Source organism: Lissotriton vulgaris, assembly GCF_964263255.1.
Source record: "Lissotriton vulgaris chromosome 8 unlocalized genomic scaffold, aLisVul1.2 SUPER_8_unloc_1, whole genome shotgun sequence".
Taxonomy (NCBI): domain Eukaryota; kingdom Metazoa; phylum Chordata; class Amphibia; order Caudata; family Salamandridae; genus Lissotriton; species Lissotriton vulgaris.
This window is the reverse complement of record NW_028240615.1, coordinates 5,277,123-5,301,162: the sequence shown is the minus strand read 5'-3', so window position 1 is coordinate 5,301,162 and position 24,040 is coordinate 5,277,123. Positions and strand designations below refer to the sequence as shown.

At 49.0% G+C, this 24,040-nt stretch overlaps 1 protein-coding gene across 1 annotated transcript in view; it reads left to right on the top strand.

The window, feature by feature from the left end:
* Positions 1-23,145, top strand: part of IPO5 (importin 5) — a 397,964-nt gene extending 374,819 nt beyond the window's left edge. The window contains exon 26 of the mRNA XM_086947880.1: positions 22,458-23,145. Coding sequence (XP_086804006.1) covers positions 22,458-22,544 — 87 coding nt within the window. The 3' untranslated portion in view covers positions 22,545-23,145. The remainder of the gene's footprint in view (positions 1-22,457) is intronic.
* Positions 23,146-24,040: the final 895 nt, after the last annotated feature.

The window sequence follows — 24,040 nt, the reverse complement described above, 5'->3', positions numbered from 1 at the left end:
ATTCTTCACCACTTCGAAGTCTTCGATTCCGGTCGTCGACTAAGGCCTTCGGACATACCTAGGCCTTACTCTCTGGCTCATGGAAAGGACGCCATTCAAGAAGTGTCCTCAATGTGGGTAAAGTTTCCCCACAAAGATCTACATAAGGTGTGTAACCTATGCCTCTCACCGGAGCACAGGGCCAAAGACTGTTCCGCCCGTTCCTCTTTCCCCTCCAAAGACTATTCGGGACGGACTAGCTCGAAGAACAATGGCTCGCTCGTCAGCGTCGATTCCCGACATCTTCGAAGAAGGCTTCGACGTGCAAGAACACCATCAGGCTGAAAGTGCCGGCTCCGCTGATGCCGAAGACTCAGACGTCGAGGACATCACTCCAGCTGAACAGGTCGTAAGACTGTCTACCCCAACCCTTCCTCGACACCCTCAAAAAGGCTTGGTCACACCCTCACCTTCGGGCCCGGGTGCACACCGAGAGACTGCTTCCTAAGCCCCGCCTTCGGGCCCGGCAAAGAAGCCTACTAAGCCTTCAGGTGGCTCGGGCTTTAGTCAGCCTATTCCTGGTGCTGATCCTATACCGACACCGAAGAAGCCATCTTCCTCAATCACGCTGACCGCTGCTCTGACACCTAAGCACACGGCGCCGAAGACTGGCAGAGGCTCATCGATGCCGAAACCGCACTCGGAGCAGAGTAAAAAAACACCTAAAGGTCCCGACTCTCACGCTTCAGGGCCGAAAAAACACCCGGAACCGAAACCCGTTCTGGTAAAAGACATTTCAAAAGGTCATACTTCTAAGCCAAAAGACTCTAGACCAGCTACCGAGTCGGTGCTGAAGAAACATCCAGATCCGTAAACTACGACGCCGAAGGATCTGCCAGACACAGAAGAGCTTTTTACACCAGATCCTACTCAAGACTCTTATAAAGGATCCAAAGACTGGAAAACTAGCTTAGCTCCAAGAATAGACCACTAGAGGCGCCTGCATCTCCTCCTCCCCAAAGAGACATTGCAACCTCTCCATTAAGGGTCCCTTCTCCAACACCTCCCCATACTGTTCCTCCTCCTACACCACATCATTTGCCTACACCATCCACTAACCCAGATGATGATGTAGATACAGACTGACACCGGTGGGGGTGCACATGACCCAGCAGGGTCATTAGTCCCCCCTCAGTCACCTAACCCATGTAATGGTTATAACACCCCTGATGTGCCTTCCGTCCCCCAAGACGATGTATATCCTTCCAGGCCTTCCCCACCAGAGGACACTATAGGTTTTAACCTACTAGTCCATAGAGCTGCCCAGTACCATGGGGTTGACTTACACACAGATACTGTGGAGGAAGATTTCCTATTGGACACTTTTGATAACACAGAAAGGTCCGCTGCCATTTTGCCAATGCTTAAAGGGGTCATTAAGCACACAACAGAGGTATTTAAAGATCCTGTCAGTGCTCTGGTCCTCAACCCTCGCATTGAGAAAATACAAAGCTGCCCCTACAGACCCAGTTTACATTAGAGGTCCAGCACCATTAGATTCTTTAGTAGTATCCAATGCATGTAAACGTGCTAATTCAGACATCAGGTGAGGCCTCACCACCATATAAGGAATCTAAACTTATTGACGCCTCTGATAAGCGCACGGCGTCACAAGCAGCTAACATATGGCGCATTGCCAATACTCAAGCGTTGTTGGCAAGATACGACAGGGCACATTATGATGAACTAGAGTCCATAATGCAGCATCTACCAGACAAGTATAAAAATGGGGCCAATGAACTCATACAAGAAGGTAAAAATATTACTAATACTTCAGTTTGTTGTGCCCTAGATGCTGTAGACACTGCCTCAAGGGCAATTAATACCAGTACCCTTTTGCGTAGACCTGCATGGCTACGTATTTCAGGTTTTAAACCTGAGTTACAAAATTCCATCCTCAGCCATTTGATGAAAAACATGTTCGAGGCATATGGGCTGCAGATGGTACATTATGAATAGATCGCCATCTGGTGTTGGACTCGGATGATTGCACTTTGTTTTTCTCTTGGAGAGTCTTTTGTATCTTGGTGACTCCTCCTTTGGTTGGTAGTGCGCATGGGCATCGGCTCCATCCTTAGATTGTTTTTTTCCGCCATCGGGTTCGGATGAGGATTGAGACGCTCCAGATAGACTTCGGAAAGAAGTGATTTATCGGCGCGTATTCCCTTTCCAATTCGACGGTATTGTTAACTAACGCGATTTCATTTCCATTCAGACGCGTTTCGACTGCAACATCGAAGAAAAACTGTGATCTACGTCGACGAACAGGAGACCTTTCTCGGCGTGGTCAAGCCCGGAGTCCATGGAAAGGACTCTATTTTAAAAATGTCCAAAGTGTGGTGCTAAGTTCCCACACAAGGACCTACACGAGGTGTGCAACCTCTGCCTATCGCCTGAACACGAATCCAGGGACTGCGAAGCCTGCGCAGCATTCTGCTCCAAAGTCGACGATTAGAAACCGTCGAGCTCGAAGACACGAGGTTTCCAGAATGCAGTCGGAGGCGATCCCGGAGCTGTTCGGAGACCAGCACCTCGATGAAGAAGATCATGAAGATCAGTCTGAGTCGGAAGGGGACGAGTCGGATGTCGAAGAACTCTACGTGCAACAAACCGTGAGTGACGACGTCCCCTTACCGAAAAACCGACCCCGTGTGGTAACGACCCCGCCTTCGAGCCCGGTCAAACCGCAGAAAAAAGTTTCCGACGCCCCGCCTTCGGGCCCGGCAACGAAACTGAAACCGAAACTCTCGGTCTCCCACCATGTCGGATCAGAGAGACGGTCGACATCAACTTCGACACCGAAGCTTCATGCAAGGGAAACCTCGGCATCAAAACACTCCATGTCGAAACAAAAACATGATTCGACGCCGAAGACTCACTCTACACCGGAAAAATCGGAATCGAGCAAACACTCGGTGCCAAACACCGAACATTGGCTATCGAAAACAAAGGCACCTTTCGGAACCAAAGGCTTCGGTACCGACACAGGAGCAGCAAACAGATCCCAAACAAAAGATTTTGTTTATAGATCCACAAACTGGCAAAGTAGTGACGAAGAAGAGGAAGAATGAACAGTTAGAAGACAAAACTCTTCCTTCTAAAAAGAGAACACTGGGGACAAATACAACTCCTCCTACTTCTCCCCGACCTAAAGTCACACCCTCTTCTCCTATTCCTCACACTATGCCAAATATTCCTCCACCTTCTACACCAAGACCATCTACACCTCAGTCAGATGTAGACAGTGACACAGGGGAGGGAGAACCTCAAGGGGATGATGACACTATCCCAGATGAGGATGACCCATGGGAAAATTATGACGCAGGGTCAGATGATGACAACGACCCAGTTATATCCCTCAAAGCCTTCACCACCTGATGACAACACAGGTTTCGTATAGCTCATTAATAGGGCAGCAAAATACCATAAGGTAGATCTACATACAGAACCTCAGGTAGAGGATTTCCTATTAGAGACACTACCTACTGCACAAAGAACATCAGGTACTCTACCTATGCTGAAGGGTCTTCTCAGTCACACAGCAGAAATATTCAAAGACCCAGTGAGGGCTAGGGTGTTAAACCCAAGAATTGATAAAAAATATAAGGCGGCTCCAAAGGATCCAATATTTATCAAAGGGCAGGTACCTCTGGACTCGCTTGTAGTTTCAAACGCTCGTAAGAGAGCGAACTCATTATCTACAGGAGAGGCCCCTCCACCAGATAAAGAGTCAAAATTAATAGATGCATCAGGCAAAAGAGTAGCATCACAAGCAGCAAATAGCTGGCGTATAGCCAATACACAAGCGCTACTTGCACGTTATGACAGGGCACATTATGATGAGTTACAGAAACTCATCACACATCTCCCCAAAGAACATCAGAAGAGAGCAGATCAGCTAATACTGGAAGGAAAGATAATAACTAACACTTCCATTAAGTGCGCCCTAGACGCGGCAGACACTGCAGCAAGATCCATCAACACCAGTGTCATGTTAAGGAGACATGCATGGCTTAGAGTCTCAGGGTTCAAACAAGAAGTACAAACATCTTTATTGAACCAACCCTTTGATCAGAAAACACTTTTTGGCTCAAGCACAGATGAGACCTTAGAAAAGATGAAGGATACAGAAACGGCTAAGTCAATGGGAGCATTACAACAGCCAACACAAAGGGGTTCCTTTCGTAGATCCACCTATAGAGGAGGCTCAAAAAATACAGAAACAAATCCGCAATCCACCTCTTTTACACCTACGTCACCCAAGGGTAATTCAAGAGGTAGTTACAGAGGTAATAACAACAAGGGTAGAGGCCGCGGAAATAATAACCGCAACTCCAAAACAGTGACTTAATAAAACTTCCCCCAGACCACATAACACCGGTCGGGGGACGTCTATCACAGTTCCTGCCTGTCTGGGAAAACATCACATCAGACAAGTGGGTGAGACAAATTATCCAACATGGTTATTGCCTAGAACTCACAGCTACCCCACCAAACATCCCCCCCCAAACAGCGTCCAATGAGTCAAGATCATCTAACATTGTTAAAAGAAGTAGTACTATCACTGCTACAAAAGCATGCAATAGAGAAGGTTCCAAAACATCAACAAGGGACAGGAGTATACTCTCTATACTTCCTAATCCCCAAAAAAGACGGATCTCTAAGACCAATCTTAGACCTAAGACCTCTCAATGCATACATAAATTCGGAACATTTCCACATGGTCACGCTCCAACAGGTACTTCCTTTACTGAAGAAAGGGGACTTTCTTTCTACACTGGATCTAAAAGACGCTTACTTCCATATCCCAATTCACAAAGCCCACAGGAAATACCTAAGGTTTGTAGTGGAAGGACAACATTATCAATTCAAAGTCCTTCCGTTCGGGGTCACAACTGCACCAAGAGTGTTCACAAAATGCCTAGCTGTGGTGGCAGCACACCTAAGAAGACAACAAATACATGTCTTCCCTTACTTGGACGATTGGTTAATAAAGGCCAAGTCACAAGAAGAATGCCTTCACAATACACAGAAGACCATTCAATTGCTGCACCACCTAGGGTTTACGGTGAACTACAAAAAAATCACACCTGCAACCAAACAAGATTCAACAATACCTAGGGGCTACTATAGACACAGAAAGAGCCATAGCATACCCCAATCCAATCAGGATACAGACAATGGTCAAGCTAATACAAAGATTTCAACCACAACACTCACTACCAGCACGAGTGTTTATGCAGCTGTTGGGCATGATGTCCTCCTTCATACTGCTAATACCACATGCCAGACTGCAAATGCGTCCACTACAGGAGTGTCTAGCGACACAGTGGAATCAGGCTCAAGGTCAGATTACACATCTGGTGTTGGTAGACGACCGTACGCATCGCTCTCTGAAGTGGTGGAACACAACAAACATTTCCAAGGGACGATCGTTCCTAGAACCGATTCCACAAGTGATACTGACAGCGGATGCATCGCTCTCCGGATGGGGAGCGCATATGGACAAATACACAGTACAGGGAAAGTGGAGTGTGCAGCAAAAGAAACTGCACATCAACTACTTGGAACTATTAGCAGTATTTCTAGCACTAAAAGCTTTCCAAATGCAAATAACCAACAAGGCAGTCTTGATCAGAACAGACAACATGACTGCAATGTATTATATTCAAAAACAGGGGGGACACACTCTCCAACTATCCAACTAGCACAGGAAATTTGGAGATGGGCCATTCCTCAAAAGATCTATCTGTTAGCAGAACACCTACCAGTAGTTCAAAATCAGATAGCAGACATCTTAAGCAGAGAGTCAGAACAAGTACACGAATGGGAGCTGCACGACCAGATACTGCAGCCATTCTTCCAAAGATGGGGGCAACCAGAGATAGATCTGTTTGCCAATCATCAGAACGCAAAATGCCAAAACTTCGCATCCAGGCACCCACACCGCCGGTCCCAGGGCAATGCACTATGGATAAATTGGTCCAACAGATTTGCTTACGCTTTTCCCCCTCTCCCACTAATTCCGTTAGTGGTTCGGAAACTGCAACAGCATTCAATGACAATGATACTAGTGGCACCCACGTGGGCAAGACAGCCGTGGTTCACCACGCTACTACAACTCTCACAGGTGCCACATCAAAAGCTAAGATTATTACCCATGCACCTTACACAGAACCATGGAGAAATAATGCACCCAGATCCCAAACAATTGAACCTAGCGATATGGCTCCTGAGGTCATAGAGTTTGGATATTTGGATTTACCACCAGAATGTATGGAAATCATTAAACAAGCAAGGCGTCCTACCACCAGAGCATGCTATGCAGCAAAATGGAAGAGGTTTGCTGTACACTTTAACAGTAATCACATCAACCCTCTGGACGCATCCACTAAACAAATCATTTGCTATTTACTACACTTGCAGCAATGTAACTTAGCATATACCTCTATCAGGGTTCATCTCGCAGCTATAGCGGCGTACCTACAAAACAGGCAATATCTTTCCCTGTTTAAAGTACCAGCAATTAAAGCTTTCATGGAGGGACTCAAAAGAGTCATTCCACCAAGACGACCACCTTCCCCAGTCTGGAATCTCAACATAGTACTTACCAGACTAATGGGACCACCATTTGAACCTATGCATAGGTATGAAATAAAATTCCTCACATGGAAGGTGGCCTTCCTCATAGCTATCATGTCACTCAGAAGAGTAAGTGAGTTACAAGCTTTTACGATTCAAGAGCCATTCATGCAGCTACACCAAAACAAAGTGGTTCTTAGAACAAATCCAAAATTCTTACCAAAAGTAATTTCCGCATTCCACATCAATCAGTCAGTGGAACTACCGGTCTTCTTTCCAAAACCACAGACGGTAGCGGAAAGGGCCCTACATACATTGGATGTCAGAAGGGCAATATTGTATTATATAGAAAGAACACAAACTTTCAGAAAGACAAAACAGCTATTTGTTGCGTTTTCTCCTACACATAAGGGCAATCCCATATCTAAAGCGGGCATTGCCAGATGGATTGTAAAATGTATTCAAATATGCTACTTAAAAGCAAAGAGGACATTAACTGTTCCTCCTAGAGCTCACTCTACACGTAAACTAGGAGCATCTATGGCATTTTTGGGAAACATTCCACTAGACATATGCAAAGCAGCTACCTGGGTTACACCGCACACCTTCACAAAGCACTATTGTGTAGATGTGCACACAACACAACAAGCTGGAGTGGGACAAGCTGTATTAAAGTCTTTATTTCAGACAGTTGCAACAGACACGGGCGACCACCGCTAGGGAGAGAACTGCTGTATAGTCTATTCATAATGTGCCATCTGCAGCCCATATGCCTCGAACGGAATATGCTACTTACCAGTATGCATCTGTTCTTGGCATAGAGGGCTGCAGAGTGGTACATGCCCTCCCAGCCTCCCCGGAAACCTGTGTCTGTTCCAACAAGATCTTATTTAGATACTTACATGGGCATTTCTATCTGTATTCTATCATACTACTCCATCTAACCCTACTATGGCAAAACAATCTAAGGATGGAGCCGATGCCCATGCGCACTACCAACCAAAGGAGGAGTCACCAAGATACAAAAGACTCTCCAAGAGAAAAACAAAGTGCAATCATCCGAGCCCAACACCAGATGGCGATCTATTCATAATGTACCACTCTGCAGCCCTCTATGCCAAGAACAGATGCATACTGGTAAGTAGCATGTTCCTTATTTGGCCCTAATGTCGATGTGTCTATAGAGAAAATAAAGACACACAGCAAAATCTATGGGAGCCTTGCAGCTGCAAGCTCCCAGACGTTCTTTTCGTCGCTCATCATATAGAGGCAACTCAAGAGGCTACTTCTCCGAAAGCCCTTCCACTACTTACAAGACCCCTAGCCAATCCAAATTCCCTAGGGGCTACCAGAGAGGCGGGTTACATGGGTAACAAAAACAAAGGCAGAGGCAAAACCAACAACTCCTGCTCTGCCTCCACCTCTACCAAATGACTTTCCTCCGCTTCCCCACAACATTTCACTCCTGTGGGGGGAAGACTACAACAATTCCTTCCTGCCTGGATCAACATCACATCAGACAGGTGGGTGCAACAAATTATTCAGTCAGGTTACTGTCTAGGACTAACATCTACCCCACACCACCCAAACAGCGCCCAATGAACATCTATCACTGTAATGCAAGAAGTAATATCTTTGCTAGAAAAAAAGTGCAATTGAACCAGTTCCTCTGCACCAACAAAACAAGGGAGTTTACTCCCTATACTTTCTTATCCCAAAGAAGGACGGCTCTCTAAGGCCTATTCTGGACCTCGGACCGCTAAACACATACATCCAGTCAGACCATTTTCACATGGTCACACCAACAAGTCCTTCCTCTCCTATTATAGAACTACTTTCTTGCTACTCTAGATCGCAAGGACATATACTTCCACATTCCCATTCACAAACCTCACAGGAAGTATCTCAGATTTGTAATAGACGGGCAGCACTATCAATTCAAAGTACTCCCATTCGGAGTCACTACAGCACCAAGAGTATTCACCAAGTGCCTAGCAGTAGTGGCAGCACATTTACGAAAACAGCACATTCACGTCTTCCCGTACCTCAACGACTGGCTCATATTGCCAGTTCATTCAACAAGTGTGTAGAACACACCCATGCCACAATACAACTGCTCCACAACTTGGGATTCACAATAACCACACCAAGTCTCATCTGCAACCATCCAAAGTACAACAGTACCTCAGTGCCACAATAAACACCTTAACCGCGCTAGCTTATCCCACTCCAATAAGGATAGCCAGCATGCAAACTCTTCTCGCAAAGTTTCAGCCACAACACTCCCTTCCGGCACGAGTGTTTATGCAGCTTATAGGGATGATGGCCTCTTGCATTTTCATAGTGCCCCATGCAAGACTTCAAATGCGTCCCTCTCCAAGAGTGCTTATCACGTCAATGGAACCAGGCTCATGGTCAATTAACATACCTAGTGTTGGTAGGCGGTCTGACTCATCGCTCTCTGCAGTGGTGGAACACCAAAAACCTTTCCAAGGGACAACCGTTCGTAGAGCCAGTTCTTCAAATATTCTTGACAGCGGAAGCATCGCTCTCTGGCTGGGGGGCCCACCTACTACAACGCACCACGCAAGGCAGGTGGACACCACAACAAAAGTTACTCCACATCAATAATCTGGAGTTACTAGCTATATTCCTAGCACTGAAAGCTTTTCAACAGCAAGTATCAAAGCTTTATCTGAAAGAAACAGGTTAGTATTAGATTCCTTACCTTAGAATATCCCCAGGCGTCAGACTGGATCCGGAAAAGTTTGCGTAGCAGTACCCTTGTGCGTCTGTAGGCGTCGTCTGCGGCTCCGCGTCCGTCTGCGTTGTGGGCGCCGTGATGTCCTTGGAGTACTTATTTACAACAAGGGGTGGTGAGGGACAGAGTCTCTGAATTAAGCAGAAAGCTCTCACCCAGTCAAGAGATCAGGGCTAGATCCAACACCGTTTTTTAGCTCACTGCACCATCCCAGTTTCAGAACCTGGCTGTATGCAAATTAGTCTGTTCCTGTCCCAGTGCATGATGGGATCAGGGCAAACCAAACTACAAAAGCCAATTCTTACACTGGGAAGGAAACAAGCTCCCGGGGACCGGTTTCTGGCATTACAGCCGTCTTCGGCCCGGTTTGCTTGAATCCTGATGGTGCAATGAGCAAGGGTCTCACATCTGAGAATACCCTTCCACGCTTAGGGTGGACAAAGATATTTACAACAAGGGGTGGTGAGGGACAGAGTCTCTGAATTAAGCAGAAAGCTCTCACCCAGTCAAGAGATCAGGGCTAGATCCAACACCGTTTTTTAGCTCACTGCACCATCCCAGTTTCAGAACCTGGCTCTATGCAAATTAGTCTGTTCCTGTCCAAGTGCATGATGGGAACAGGGCAAACCAAACTACAAAAGCCAATTCTTACACTGGGAAGGAAACAAGCTCCCGGGGACCGGTTTCTGGCATTACAGCCGTCTTCGGCCCGGTTAGCTTGAATCCTGATGGTGCAATGAGCAAGGGTCTCACATCTGAGAATACCCTTCCACGCTTAGGGTGGACAAAAATATTTACAACAAGGGGTGGTGAGGGACAGAGTCTCTGAATTAAGCAGAAAGCTCTCACCCAGTCAAGAGATCAGGGCTAGATCCAACACCGGTAGCTTGTCTCCTTTCTGGTGAAGAATTGGCTTGGTAGTTTAGTCTGCCCTGTTCCCATGATGCACTGGGCCAGGGACAGACTGATTTGCATATAGCCAGATTCTGAGCTGGGATGGGGCAGTGAGATAAATAACGGTGATGGATCAAGCCCTGATCTTTGGACTGGGTAAGAGTGGTCTGTTTAACTCAGACACTCTGTTCATCACCACCCCTTTTCTAAATCGTCCTTGGAGTACTTAGACACCGCCTCTGCACGCTGACGTCAGTTCTTTTTTCCGCGCCAGCAGCGCACACCCTGGAAAAAGTGGTACCTTAGTCACTTTTTGACTAAACTTTTTTGAGATCTCTTTTGATCCTTTTCGCGTCTTCGACTCCGAACGGTGCCGGTAGGGATGCCAGGTTTCAAGCCCTGTGAGGACTGCGACCGACTGTCTATCTCCGACCCTCACCGCCGGTGTCTTAACTGTCTCTGCGCGACCACGACGACAAGGCCTGCCCAAACTACCGAGCCCTGACTTCGAAAGCTAGGCGGGAGTGGTCCTGCAAGCAGCTCGAGCTCCGGCAGTCGGCCCCGTGCCGCAAGAGGTCCTGGTCCAGATGGAGGTCGAGGGACCGGTCGCGGGGTTGGAGCCATCATAGCTCCGGGAGTGGACATCACTCATCAGGCTCGATGTCGTCAGGTAAGCACAAGAAATCGAAGAGGCGTCATCGCTCTTCTGACTCACCCACTCCTCCCGCTCCCCCCCCCCCGACGCTCGCGCAACGCTGCCAGGGGTTCGGGTGACACCGCCCACGCGGCTCCGAATGAGTCGCGGGCGTCGCGCCCTGCCCCATACCCTCCGGTCCCTGTGCAGCAAGCGACGCCGGAGGAGGTTGAGCGCTTCCTCATGGCCATGAGGTCCCTCTCTCCTCCGAAGGGCTCCGCGGTGCCTTCGAGCCTAGCGGACCCGTCTGGTGGCCCTAGCGGGTCTGGTGCTTCAGCCCCGACGCCGGTGGGTGCTTCGGCCCAGACTCCTTCAGGCCTGGCACTGCAGGGCCCCGCTGGATCCGCATCCGGGTCATCGCTGATTGACCTAACGACCTCACCGGCGCCGGTCCCTAGGGTGTCACCTCCGGCGCCGTCCCCGATGCCTCCCTCGGTCCGGTTCCGGCGTCGGAATGGCACAGCTGTGCGCCGCTTTAGATGCCGCTTGGAGTTTTACTTCAATGAACCGGCCCGATCTTTTGACAACTCTGAATTTCAGGACATGGGTAATGATTATTGGGAGGGGTCTGAGGACCCTCTGACACGTGAGTCAGTCCCAATAGGACTGGATAGGTTAACTTTGGGATGCCAGTGGTCTGGACACTTCGCCAGACACTGGTTTTGTTTCACACCCTACCGTGGCTACGGAGGAGGGGGCAACCTTCAATGTGGTGTTGACACTGGCGGCCAAGGCCTTGGGCTCCCCGTCGCGGCCGTGAGGACTAACCACCTCACTGAGGTCCTTAAACCGCAGTCAAGCTCGGCCGAGCCTCTGCTGCAGTTTAATGAGGCCTTGACTGACGTTCTTTTGGGCACTTGGTCCAGGCCCGCTACAAGTGCGCCTGTAGATAGGAACGTGGCCAGGCGCCACCGCCCGGCCCGGGCGACCCTTGTTTCCTGCCCACCCATCCCACCCCGAGAGCCTGGTTATCCAGGCCTCCAACTCCCAGACAGCATTCCCGTCAGCTCCGACCGATCAGGAATCCAAGAGGTATGAGCAATACAGCAAGAAGGTATTCTCCTCCCTCAGTTTGGGACGGCGGTCTTCCAAGACCGCATGCCTCTTGGGCCGCTACACCCATTTTCTGTGGGACACGGTCGAGGACGTGCTGCCACAATGGCCGGCGGAGGTCAAGGCTAAACTCGCCCAAGCCCTTGTGGAGGGTCGAGATGCAGCACGTTATTCCATCTGGTGTGGGCTGGATACCACTGACTCACTGGGCAGAGCGATGGCAACGACAGTGGCGATTCGTCGCCACGCCTGGTTGAGGTCTGCCAACTTTTCGGCCGATGTTCAGAATACCCTCATGGACATGCCGTTTGATGGCCGTTGCCTGTTTGGCGACAAGGCAGACAATGTGCTTGAGCGCTTTAAGGACTCCAGGGCTACGGCCAAGTCCTTGGGCCCCTCTGCCCCGCGCCAGCAATCGGGTGCCTTTCGCTCCTTTCGTGGCCAAGGAAGAGGCGCCCCCACACGTGCTGCCAGCCACGCACCGCAGACTAATTATCAACGCCGTGGCGGCCGTGGAAACCGCTGTGGCAGCGGTCGGGGACAACGGCGAGGCCAGTCCACACCTACCCCTGCAGCCTGCCTCCAAACCCTCCTAGTCCGTGCTTTCAGGCCCTTGTGACGCCAGTGGGGGGCAGGGTTCGCCATCACCACTTCCACTGGCGCACTCACATCAGACAGGTGGGTGCTACAAATCGTCCGAAGGGGCTACTCCCTCCCCTTCGAGACGATCCCTCCAGGCATGCCACCGCAATTCTACTGTGTCGGGGGATCATTTGTGACTTCTGCAGGAGGAAGTTACGGCCCTCTTGGCCAAGGGGGCCATCGAGCGCGTTCCTGGGCCAGAAGTAGGGTGTGGTTGCTACTCCCACTACTTTCTGGTACCCAAGAAGGGCAAAGGGGGCCTATGCCCTATCTTGGACCTACGGAACGTCAACGGCTTCCTCCGGAAGGAGAAGTTCAAAATGCTGACTCTGGCTCAGGTCTTAGCTGCCCTGGACCCAAGAGACTGGATGGTAGCGTTGGACTTGCAGGACGCTTATTTCCACATCCCCGTCCTGCCGGCCCACCGGCGCTACCTGCGGTTCACAGTAGGCCATGAGCACTTTCAGTTTAATGTGCTCCCCTTCGGCCTTACCAGCGCCCCACAGGTGTTCACAAAGGTGATGGCGGTGGTCGCAGCTCATCTGCGCAGGTTGGGGGTTTGTCTTCCCCTACCTCGATGACTGGTTGTTGAAGGCGGGCTCGCCCCAGACAGTCATTGGCCACCTCCAGACTACGGCAGTCCTCCTGCACCAGCTGGGGTTTTCCATCAATGTGCCGAAGTCACACCTGTGTCCCTCTCAAAAGCTCCTCTTCATTGGAGCGGTTCTCGACTCGGCGCAGTTTCGGGTTTATCCTCCCAAACAGCGGGTTCGGGATATACAGGCTCTGATTCCAATCTTTCAGCCTTTATCCCGAGTCTCAGTCAGGTTGACGCTGCGGCTTCTGGGGCTGATGGCCTCCTGCATCCTTCTGGTGCATCACGCCCGTTGGCGGATGCGGGCTCTGCAGTGGGTCCTGAAGTTTCAGTGGGCCCAGCATCAGGGCAACCTGTCCGACCATGTCCTGATCTCGGAGGGCACTGCAAGACAGCTGCAATAGTGGGTCACCGACCGCGATTGGGTCAGCGGCAGATCCCACTCCCTTCCCCAACCGGAGCACGTAGTTGTGACGGATGCTTCCCTCCAGGGCTGTGGAGGCCACATGGGAGAGGCGGAGATCAGAGGCCTCTGGTCTCCGGCGGAGTCCCGGCTCCATATCAACCTTTTGGAGCTGCGGGCAATTCGTATAGCACTGAAGGCATTCCTCCCTTCTATCCGGGGGAATGTAGTGCACATGTTCACGGACAACCCCACCGCCATGTGGTACTGCAACAAACAGGGTGGGGTGGGGTCGTGGACCCTCTGCCAGGAGTCTCTGCGCCTTTGGCAGTGGCTGGAACATCAGGGCGTGACCCTGGTGGTTCAACACCTGGCAGGTTCTCTGAACGCCAGGGCGGACGAACTCAGCCGCCGGTGCGTGATGGATCACGAATGGCGTCTGAACTCTGACGTGGCGCAAGGTCTCTTTCAGCGATGGGGAGAGCCTTGGTTAGATCTATTCGCCACCAAAGAGAACGTTCAATGTGATCAGTTCTGCGTGTTGCGATTTCCAAGGCGACACTCACTCGGAGACGCTTTTCGTCGCGAGTGGAGCTGCGGTCTATTGTACGCCTTTCCGCCTATACCACTTTGCTCAGAGTCTGAAGATCAGGTGCGACCGGGCCCAAGTCATACTTGTGGCTCCGGACTGGGCACGAAGATACTGGTATCCCGAGCTACTCAGCATGTTAGTGGATCCCCCGATTCGTCTGCCTCTTCAGGAGGACCTCCTGTTGCAGCAGCAGGGGACGGTCCTCCACCCGAACCTGTCCAGTCTCCACATCATGCGTGGAGATTGAGCGGCAACAGTTGAGGCCATTTGACTTGCCTCCTGAGGTCTGTGATGTGATTCTGGCAGCCAGACGTCCCTCCACAAAATCGGTATACGCCTGCAGGTGGAACAAGTTTGTGGCATGGTGCACAGCAAAGGCTGTGGATCTCCTTTCTGCCCCCCTTTCAAAGATTCTTCTCTTTCTTCTTTCTCTTGCCCAGCAGTGCTCTGCTCTGGGCACTATCAAGGGCTACCTCTCTGCCATTTCGGCTTTTTAAGGCTACCTGATCAGCCTTCTCTTTTCAAGTCCCCTGTTGTAAAAAGATTCTTCAATGGCATCACTCACATGTTAACTCCTGTTCCTTTTGTGATGCCTCAGTGGGACTTGAAGCTTGTTCTTACTTATGAGATGTGCGCTCCTTTCGAGCCACTTCACGATTGCCCTCTTCGTCTTCTCACTCTTAAGACTGCCTTCCTGGTTGCCATCACCTCTGCCAGGAGAGTGAGGGAGCTCCAGGCTCTTTCTTCCAAACCTTATTTCCTTTATGTCCATCCGGACAAAGTTGTCTTGAGAACACGTCCCTCTTTCCTGCCCAAGGTAGTCACAGCCTTCCACATCGGGCAGTCCATCACCTTGCCCACCTTCTTTCCGCATCCCTTGAAAGAGGAAGAGAGGCTCCAGCGTCTGGACCCAAAAGGTGCACTCTCATTCTATCTGGACCGCACATGCCAGTTCTCCGGGTGGACGACCAGCTCTTTGTTGGTTATATGGGCGCTTAGAAGGGACGGGCAGTGCACAAACTAACAATCTCTCGGTGGGTTGTGTTGTGCATACAGGTATGCTACTCTTTGGCTAAAAAGGAGCCTCCTGTTGGACTGAGGGCCCATCCCACTCTGGCCACAGCGGCTACTACTGCCCTAGGTCGGGGAGTCCCCTTGCAGGACATCTGTCAGGCAGCCACGTGGTCCTCACTGCACACGTTCGCTAGACACTACTGCCTGGACAGCCAAGTCCGGAGAGATGCCTTTTTCAGCCATTCTGTTCTCCAGGACTTTCTGGTGTGATCCTTGGTTCGTAGACAACCACTGGAGTTGGTATTGCTGGGGTATCTATTCTAAGGTATGGAATCAAACACTAACCTGTTTCAGATGCACAAGGTTCGGGGCATGTGGGCTGCTGAATTCATATCTGTGCGTAGATCGCCGCCTAGTGTTTGGTCCGGATGATTGCACATTGTTGTCCTGGAAGAGTCTTCGAAGTATCACGAGATAGGTGGCTCCTCCCCTGGACTACAGTGCGCATGGGCATCCTCTCCATCTTCAGATTGTTTTTTTCCGCCATTGGGTTCGGATGTACTTTCTTGACTCCAGTTCGGAATCGGTATGAAACACTTTTCGCAAGGCCTTCGGGGCGTCGGTATTGTCTCGTTCGGTGCCTGTACTTCATCCAGTTCTTCGACAGGACGTTGAAGGCCGTTTGCCTTTTCGTCACCAAAGGCCCCAACTACGACGACAATGGAACGGAGTCCGTTCAAGAGATTCCCCGTCTGCAACTCCAAATACCTTCACATTGATGTGCACCCAGTGTGCAATAAATGTTTATCCCCGGACCACGACGAGGCCAGCTGTATGGCCGGTTCCAAGTTCCGGTCGAAGAAGACTCTTCGACGCGCCGCACGACAGTCGGCGCAGAAAGCGGCGCCTGACCCGGAGAACATCTTCGAGGACGATGAAGGCGTCGAAGAGGATCCTGACCAACAGTCGGACCCTGCGTCGGAGCAAGACTCTATCTTCGGTGTGGACGACGATGAAGACTACGTCCATGATGAAGACGTCGTCTAGGTAGGAGACGACGCAGAGGCCATCGGAGCAGTCTATGACGACTCGAGCGATGAGCAAGGCCCACCCGCTGTTGCGGGGCCTAGTATTGACACTGTGCTCTCTAAAGGCTCAGGTCAAGGCATCGCCGGAAGGCCTTAGCCGAGATCTTAATCCACATTCTATAGCCCCGCGTCAACGCCCGGCTAAGAATGCTTCCAAAGAGCCATTGGTCGATCCACCAAAATCGAAACCGAAACCAACAGAGGCGAAACCGAAACTGTTTAAAAACAGTCCTCGGATCGACGCCATCTGACTCCTCGACTCAAGTCTAAGTGTCATCGACCCTTCGGGGTCACAAGGGGGCGTCGGCCCGAAGAGCGGGGCGCCGAAGCCAGTCTCTACGGTCAAGCACGTCACTCTGATGCCGTCGACGTCCAAACATGGCGACACTGGCAAAGGACTACAGGCTAAAAAGACTGTCGAACCAAAGCTTACGGCCTCCAAGCCAATCTTAAGCAAGGCCCTCGAGTCGAAGACCAAACCCGACCCTAAAGAGCATATCTCGTCGAAGCCCAAGGCCGTACCTGCTGCGCACCATGAGCTCCAGTCGCCGCAAGCAAGCTGGTGATCCAACGAAGCCGATCGGATCGAAGACTATGTCGATCTCAAAGGTCGGTTCGTCTCCAGTGCTTCCTCCACCAATTAAGTACGGACTGCCCCCGACCGCTCGACCCAAAGCGCTCGAGCCACAAAAGAGCACTGAATTATCCAAGAAGGTGTCTGGACTTTCCAGGTCTCAGTCCATTCCGGAGGAGGTGGTGTTCCAGGCACCCACGTATGACAATCAGTCGAAGCTCTTCATCGACTCGGACTCTGGCAGGCTCACCATTCATAAACAGAAAATCGCTCCAGAACATCCTTTTGAGTCATACAAAATCCCTCTCAAAAGAAGAAGGGATTCTGCCACCTCACCTGTTCTTTTTGAACCTGTGGAGTCATATACACAGCACTATGCCTATTCTCCCACACGCACCAACGAGGAGGTGGGGTAAAACTACGAGGATGAATTTACTTATCCTGCTGACACAGATCAGGAGGAACCTCAACCCTAGACTGACCCTGTTGACCCTGAGCCACACACTGATACTCAGTCCTATAATGTCAAGACATCGCCTACTGAAGACACAGCAGCGTTTAACGCTTTGATTGCAAGGGCGGAAATTAACCATGACGTGGAAATGCACGCTGACCCAGTGGAGGAGGACTTACTGTTCGATACTTTCGCCACCTCAGAAAGATCAGTAAAGACATTGCCTATGCTAAAGGGTGTCCTGAAACATGCTACTGGCATTTTCAAGGAGACCACAAGGGCGAGGGTTGTAAACCCAAGGATTGAACGAAAATATCGGCCTGTGCCTGTGGACACTACGTCCATCAAGGGCCAGCTCCCATTGGACTCCCTAGTAGTGGCTAATGCTCGCAAGAGAGCAAACTCTCATACAAGTGGTGAGGCTCCTCCTCCGGACAAAGAATCCAAAATCTTGGAAGCTTCTGGCAAACGTGTAGCTGCTCAGGCGGCTAATATTTGGAGGATCTCAAATACACAGGCCCTATTAGCCAGATACGATAGGGCTCACTACAACACGTTAGAGCAGCTAATGCACCACCTGCCTGATGTTTATAAGGAGGGAGCAGAAATGCTGATACAGGAAGGAAAGTTGATTTCAAATGCATCCATCAAGTGTGCACCCGATGCCGCAGACACAGCAGCTAGGGCCATCAACACTAGTGTAATGCTGAGACGTCATGCCTGGCTCCGCAAAGTTGTTGAATCTCTGGTTTGAAACCAGAGATTCAAACAACTTTGCTCAATCAGCCAGTTAACCCTGACTTTCTTTTTGGTCCTGATGTAGACATGACCCTTGAAAAGATTAAAAAAAAAGACACCGACAGCTAAATCAATGGGGGCTCTGCAGTCACAGCAGTTCAGGGGCAGTTCGTTTCGTCGCTCCGGTAACAGGGGAGCCTCTAGAGGTTAAGCATTGCAGCAAGCCCAATACAACAAAGGGAGCACGCAGACCACCTATAACAAAAATAACAGGGGTGGATATTGTGGGAACAGCACCAAAGGCAGAGGACGTGGAAATAACAATGCCAGATCCTCCGCCACCAATAAACAGTGACGCCTTGTCACTGCCCCCAGACAACATAACACCGGTCGGGGTAAGACTCAAGCAGTTCCTGTCAGTCTGGGAAGGCATTACCACAGACAGGTGGGTGAGACAACTTATCCAATATGGCTATTGTCTGGAACTAACCTCCACTCCTCCCAACATACCCCCAAGGCACCGTCCTATGTCCGCAGAGCACATGCACTTATTGCAGCAAGAAGTAATCTGCATGCTGCAAAAAGGGGCCATAGAACTGGTGCCTTTAGAACAGCAAGGTACAGGGGTTTACTCACTGTACTTCTTGATCCCAAAAAAGGACGGTTCCCTGCGGCCCATTGTAGACCTCAGACTCCTAAACCAGTACATCTTGTCAGAACATTTTCACATGTTAACCTTACAGCAAGTTCTACCATTGCTCAGTCAGGGGAACTTCCTGCCAACCCTAGACCTGAAGGATGCATATTTCCACATTTCCATTCACCCAGGTCACAGGAAGTATCTCAGGTTCACTGTCAACAACCAGCATTACCAGTTCAAGGTCCTGCCTTTCGGGGTCCCTACTGCCCCCAGGGTGTTCACCAAGTGCTTAGCGACTGTGGCTGCGCACCTTCGGAGACAACACATCCATGTCTATCCTTACCTGGACGACTGGCTTGTCCAAGCAAAGTCAGCCCAGCAATGTGCCAGCCACATGTCGCGCATAATTCACCTCCTACACAGTCTAGGATTTTCACTAAATTACCCAAAGTTACACCTTCAACCTGTACATGTACAACAGTACCTACGTGCAACAATAAACACTCGGACAGCAACAGCGCAGCCAAACTCTGCCAGAGTCAACAGCATGCAATTGCTAATTCAGAAATTCAGGCCCCAACACTCACTCCCAGCGAAGGTATTCATGCAGCTGATAGGTATGATGGCCTCCTGCATCCTCATAGTCCCATACGCGAGGCTACACATGCGTCCGCTTCCAGAGTGCTTGGCACGACACTGGAACCAGGCTCATGGGCATCTGAAAGACCTAGTGTTGGTGACCGGTCGTGCATACAACTCTGCATTGGTGGAACACACAAAACCTTTGCAGGGGACGACCGTTCCAAGAGCCTGTCCCACAAATAGTGTTAACAACGAACACATCTATCCAGGGCTGGGGAGCGCATGTCCTCCATTATAACGTGCAGGGACTATGGACGACGCAGTAGCAGAAGATGCATATCAAACTGTTGGAGCTGATGGCAATCTTTATGGCGATGAAGGCATTCAAATTGCACCTGTGCAACAGTCGTGCTGATCCGGACGGACAACATGACTGCCATGTATTAAATTCAAAAGCAGGGAGGCACACACTCTCCGCAACTGTCTCATCTAGCCCAGATCATGTGGAAGTGGGCTATTCAAAGGAACATGTTCCTCATGGCGGAACGTCTCCCAGGCAAGGACAACCAGATGGCGGACCTGCTCAGCAGGCACAGCCATCAAATGCACGAGTGGGAGATACACCCCTTGTTGCTCCAACCATATTTCCAGCAGTGGGGTCATCCAGAGATGGACCTATTCGCCACACAGGAAAACGCAAAATGCCAAACCTTTGCTGCCAGGTTCCCACACCCACAGTCTCAGGGCAATGCAATATGGATGAACTGGTCAGGCAGATTTGCGTACGCTTTTCCTCCAGCACCGCTCATACCGCTAGTGGCACGCAAACTGCGGCAGCACTCCATGACGCTCATCCTGGTTGCTCAAACGTGGGCAAGGCAGGCCTGATACACCTGGAACTTTCAGTGGTGCCTCACCAACGGCTGCACCTCACGCCCAGTCTCCTCACTCAGAACCATGGAGACATTCAGCACCCAGATCCACAACAGTTGAGCCTTGCAATATGGCTCCTGAGGTCATAGTTTGGCTACCTCAACTTGCCCCCTGACTGTATGAACATCATCAAGGAGGCAAGACGACCTACAACTAGGGCATGCTATGCGGCCAAATGGAAGCGATTTGTCATTTACTGTTCCAATAATGACATTAATCCGCTAGATGCGTTCACACAAAACATCATGTTATTTGTTGCATCTATGCAGATGCAATCTGGCATATAGTTCCATCAGGATACATTTGGCCGCCATGGCAGCATATCTTCAAAACAGGGAGCATCTTTCCCTTTTCAGGGTGCCTGCCATTAAGGCTTTTATGGAAGGACTCCAGAGTGATCCCTCCCAGACACCCTCCTTCACCTGTTTGGAATCTAAACATAGTTCTCACCAGACTAATGGGACCACCCTTTGAACCTCTTCACTCTTGTGAGATACAGTTTCTTACATGGAAAGTGGCTTTTCTAGTAGCCATCACATTGCTAAGAAGAGTTAGTGAGCTTCAAGCCCTAACTATTCAAGAGCCTTTCATACAGATTCATAGTGCTACGTACCAACCCTAAATTCATGCCTAAGGTGGTGTCGCAGTTCCATATTAATCAAACCATAGAACTGCCAGTCTTCTTCCCCAATCCAGATTCTGTGGCAGACCGAGCACTGCACACCTTAGATGTTAAAAGAGCTCTCCTGTATTACATCGACAGGACAAAAGATTTTAGAAAGACTAAACAACTGTTTGTTGCCTTCTCTCCACAACACAAAGGCAACCCCATTTCCAAATCCGGTATAGCCAGATGGATTGTTAAGTGCATACAAATCTGTTATCAAAAAGCTAAACGCACATTAACAGTTCCCCCAAGAGCGCATTCCACACGTAAGTTAGGGGCATCCATGGCTTTCCTAGGTAACGTTCCCCTAGAGGATATATGTAGAGCAGCCACATAGACCACCATACATACATTTACCAAACACTACTACGTAGATGTGCACTCCAAACAGCAAGCTACTGTAGGACAGGTTGTTCTCAAAACCCTTTTTCAGACTGCTGCAGCTGGCACGGGCAACCACCGCTAAGGAGGTAATTGCTATTTATTCTATGCACAGATATGAATTCCGCAACCCACATGCCTCAAACGGAATATGCTACTTACCAGTATGCATCTGTTCTTGGCATCTAAGGCTGCTGACATTCATATCGCCCGCCCTCCTCCCCGGTGCCTGTCGCAGCTATAGCACTCAGAATCATTCCCAGGCATGGTCATCACTTACTGTATTACACTCCATCTCTGCCACAATGGCGAAAAACAATCTGAAGATGGAGAGGATGCCCATGCGCACTGTAGTCCAGGGGAGGAGCCAGCTATCTCGTGATACTTCGAAGACTCTTCCAGGACAACAATGTGCAATCATCCGGACCCAACACTAGGCGGCGATCTATGCACAGATATGAATGTCAGCAGCCCTACATGCCAAGAACAGATGCATACTGGTAAGTAGCAGATTCCTTACCGCCTCGCCCATCCTCCCCGTTCTGCGAACCGATATCTAGGGTTCAGGTTCTTCCCTTTGAGGGCCCTAGTTTCATGGCAACAGTGTCGGTTTTTATCAATGCTCTGCGTTCCTGGCGCGGAAAAGCTTTGTTTAAGAACGGACGTCAGCGCGCGAGGGCGACGTCTAAGTACTCCGTCATCCGGACGACTGATGCGGAGCGGCAGACGCCGCCTACCGATCCTCAGGGGTACTGCTACGCAAAACTTTCCGGATCCAGCCTGGGGATATTATAAGGTAATTAATCGAACTACTGTTTCTTACAGATATATAGTTACCGAAGGTAAGTAACTTTTGCGTTAATGGCATTCAATAGTAATTCACATCTCTTAGTAATAGAGAATAAAATGTGAGGGTGTTTTTAATTTGTTTTAAAGTGCGGTCAGAATGAAGTGGATTTCCTTTGTTCTCAGCATTATTAGTGGCTTATTTCTTTTTTCAGAATCATGAAAGTCAAACTGATTTCAGTACTGTGTAGTTGACTTGCTGTAGGCTCAGTTTAACTAAATGTGCTGTACAAAATGATGCTTGGTTAGATGTTTATGAAGTCTTTTTTTTTTTTCTTCCCCCAGGGTTCTGGCGGATTGTGGACAGAATGCATATCTCAACTGGATACAACACAGCTGAAGGCTTTACAGGACCTCCTGTGCATTGCATGAAGAGCCTTAATATCAGTACAAGATATCTAAGATGACTAACTCAATAAATCATACCCCTCTCGTTTAGGTTTCTTGGTTTCTTTTTTGAGCAAAAGAATTGTAGTGTTTGTAGGCCATTCTTATACAGACCACAAGTTGTCAGTAGCAAGAAGCAAATGAATTTTAAAGACTCGTGTTTAGGACTAAAGTTCATTGCAAAGCCCTACAAACCACGCAGAGTATTTTTTTAAAATAAGTAATTCCCAGTATGACCTAAATGAGGAAAGTGTGGAAATTGTCATTTGACAAAGCTAGAAGTTCCTAAGAAGTGATGTGCGTTGTAGCAGAAAATCATATTGGTACATCTGGCGTTAAATGCATTCAATGGAGTGTGGAAATAGACTTTCTACCCAGCAAAATATTACATCCAAAGTTAAACTTAAGGAAATAAACATGAAGATTTCTTAATGATGTCACATTGAGTTCTTTTTTGCAAAGGGCTTGTGTAGTGACTCAATGTGGAAAGCAATTCAGCTTCCAGTCCTTGAATGTGAAGTGTCTTTGGCATGTCTGACTATATGTCCTTCACCCCTCAATAAATAACGTTGAATTACAAAATGAATTTTGAGTGAAAGTTATGTGCTTTTCTGATTTACTCATTTAAGTTTGATGCTCACAATTAATGTTGGGAGTGGGAGTCCATCTTCCAAGCAGGAAGAATTTATTAGCACCAAGATGTTAAATGAATTTTAAGTTTGAGGTCTTTGATGAATGTTGTCCACGTTCCCTTACAATGCATTAACCGTATTTATCTTTACACCCATTTTTGTTTCAAACTTGTTCAGTTAAACACTTATTTTAGTGGCATCTACAATTAATCCTAAGGTCAGACATCTAAGTGTGTAAAAGCTGCATTGCGAAGGAGATTCAAGACTATGAACTGTTGAAATTATCTTTGAATTGTATTAACATTCTCATTTACATAGTCCCAGAGATTTTGCAAGCGTGCTGTGATCGGTCTGTACGTTTGAGGGTCCATTTTATAATTTCCAACACTCAGTTTTCAAATGTGAGGTATTTACATTCAGTGTTTGTTGGTAAACATTTCCTGCTGGTGACCCACTGAAAATCTAGCCTGTAGCAACTTTCTTTCAAAAACCTCAACATTTTAATGTTCAGTAGCTTGCGCTCGAACTGCTTAAGCAGTCAGGTTGTTGTTTGCCACGGAAAACAATTAGCTTTAAAAAAAATTTAATGAACTGATTTGCAGTGTTATATGAACAATTTTATGTAGACATTTTGCTCATCGAAATTTGATTACTGGTTTAAGTTTAATTTTTTATTTAACAAGTAGACTGTACAGCTCTTGAAGGATTTCATCCTCCTAATGTTTTATTGTCATTCAAAATAACAGCCATCTATCAAATTATTTTTTTTGTATTTAAAATAAATATTTTCACATGTTGTCAAACTTTTAATTTATGATGGGCTTCATTGTCTACCTTACTGTGAAAGTC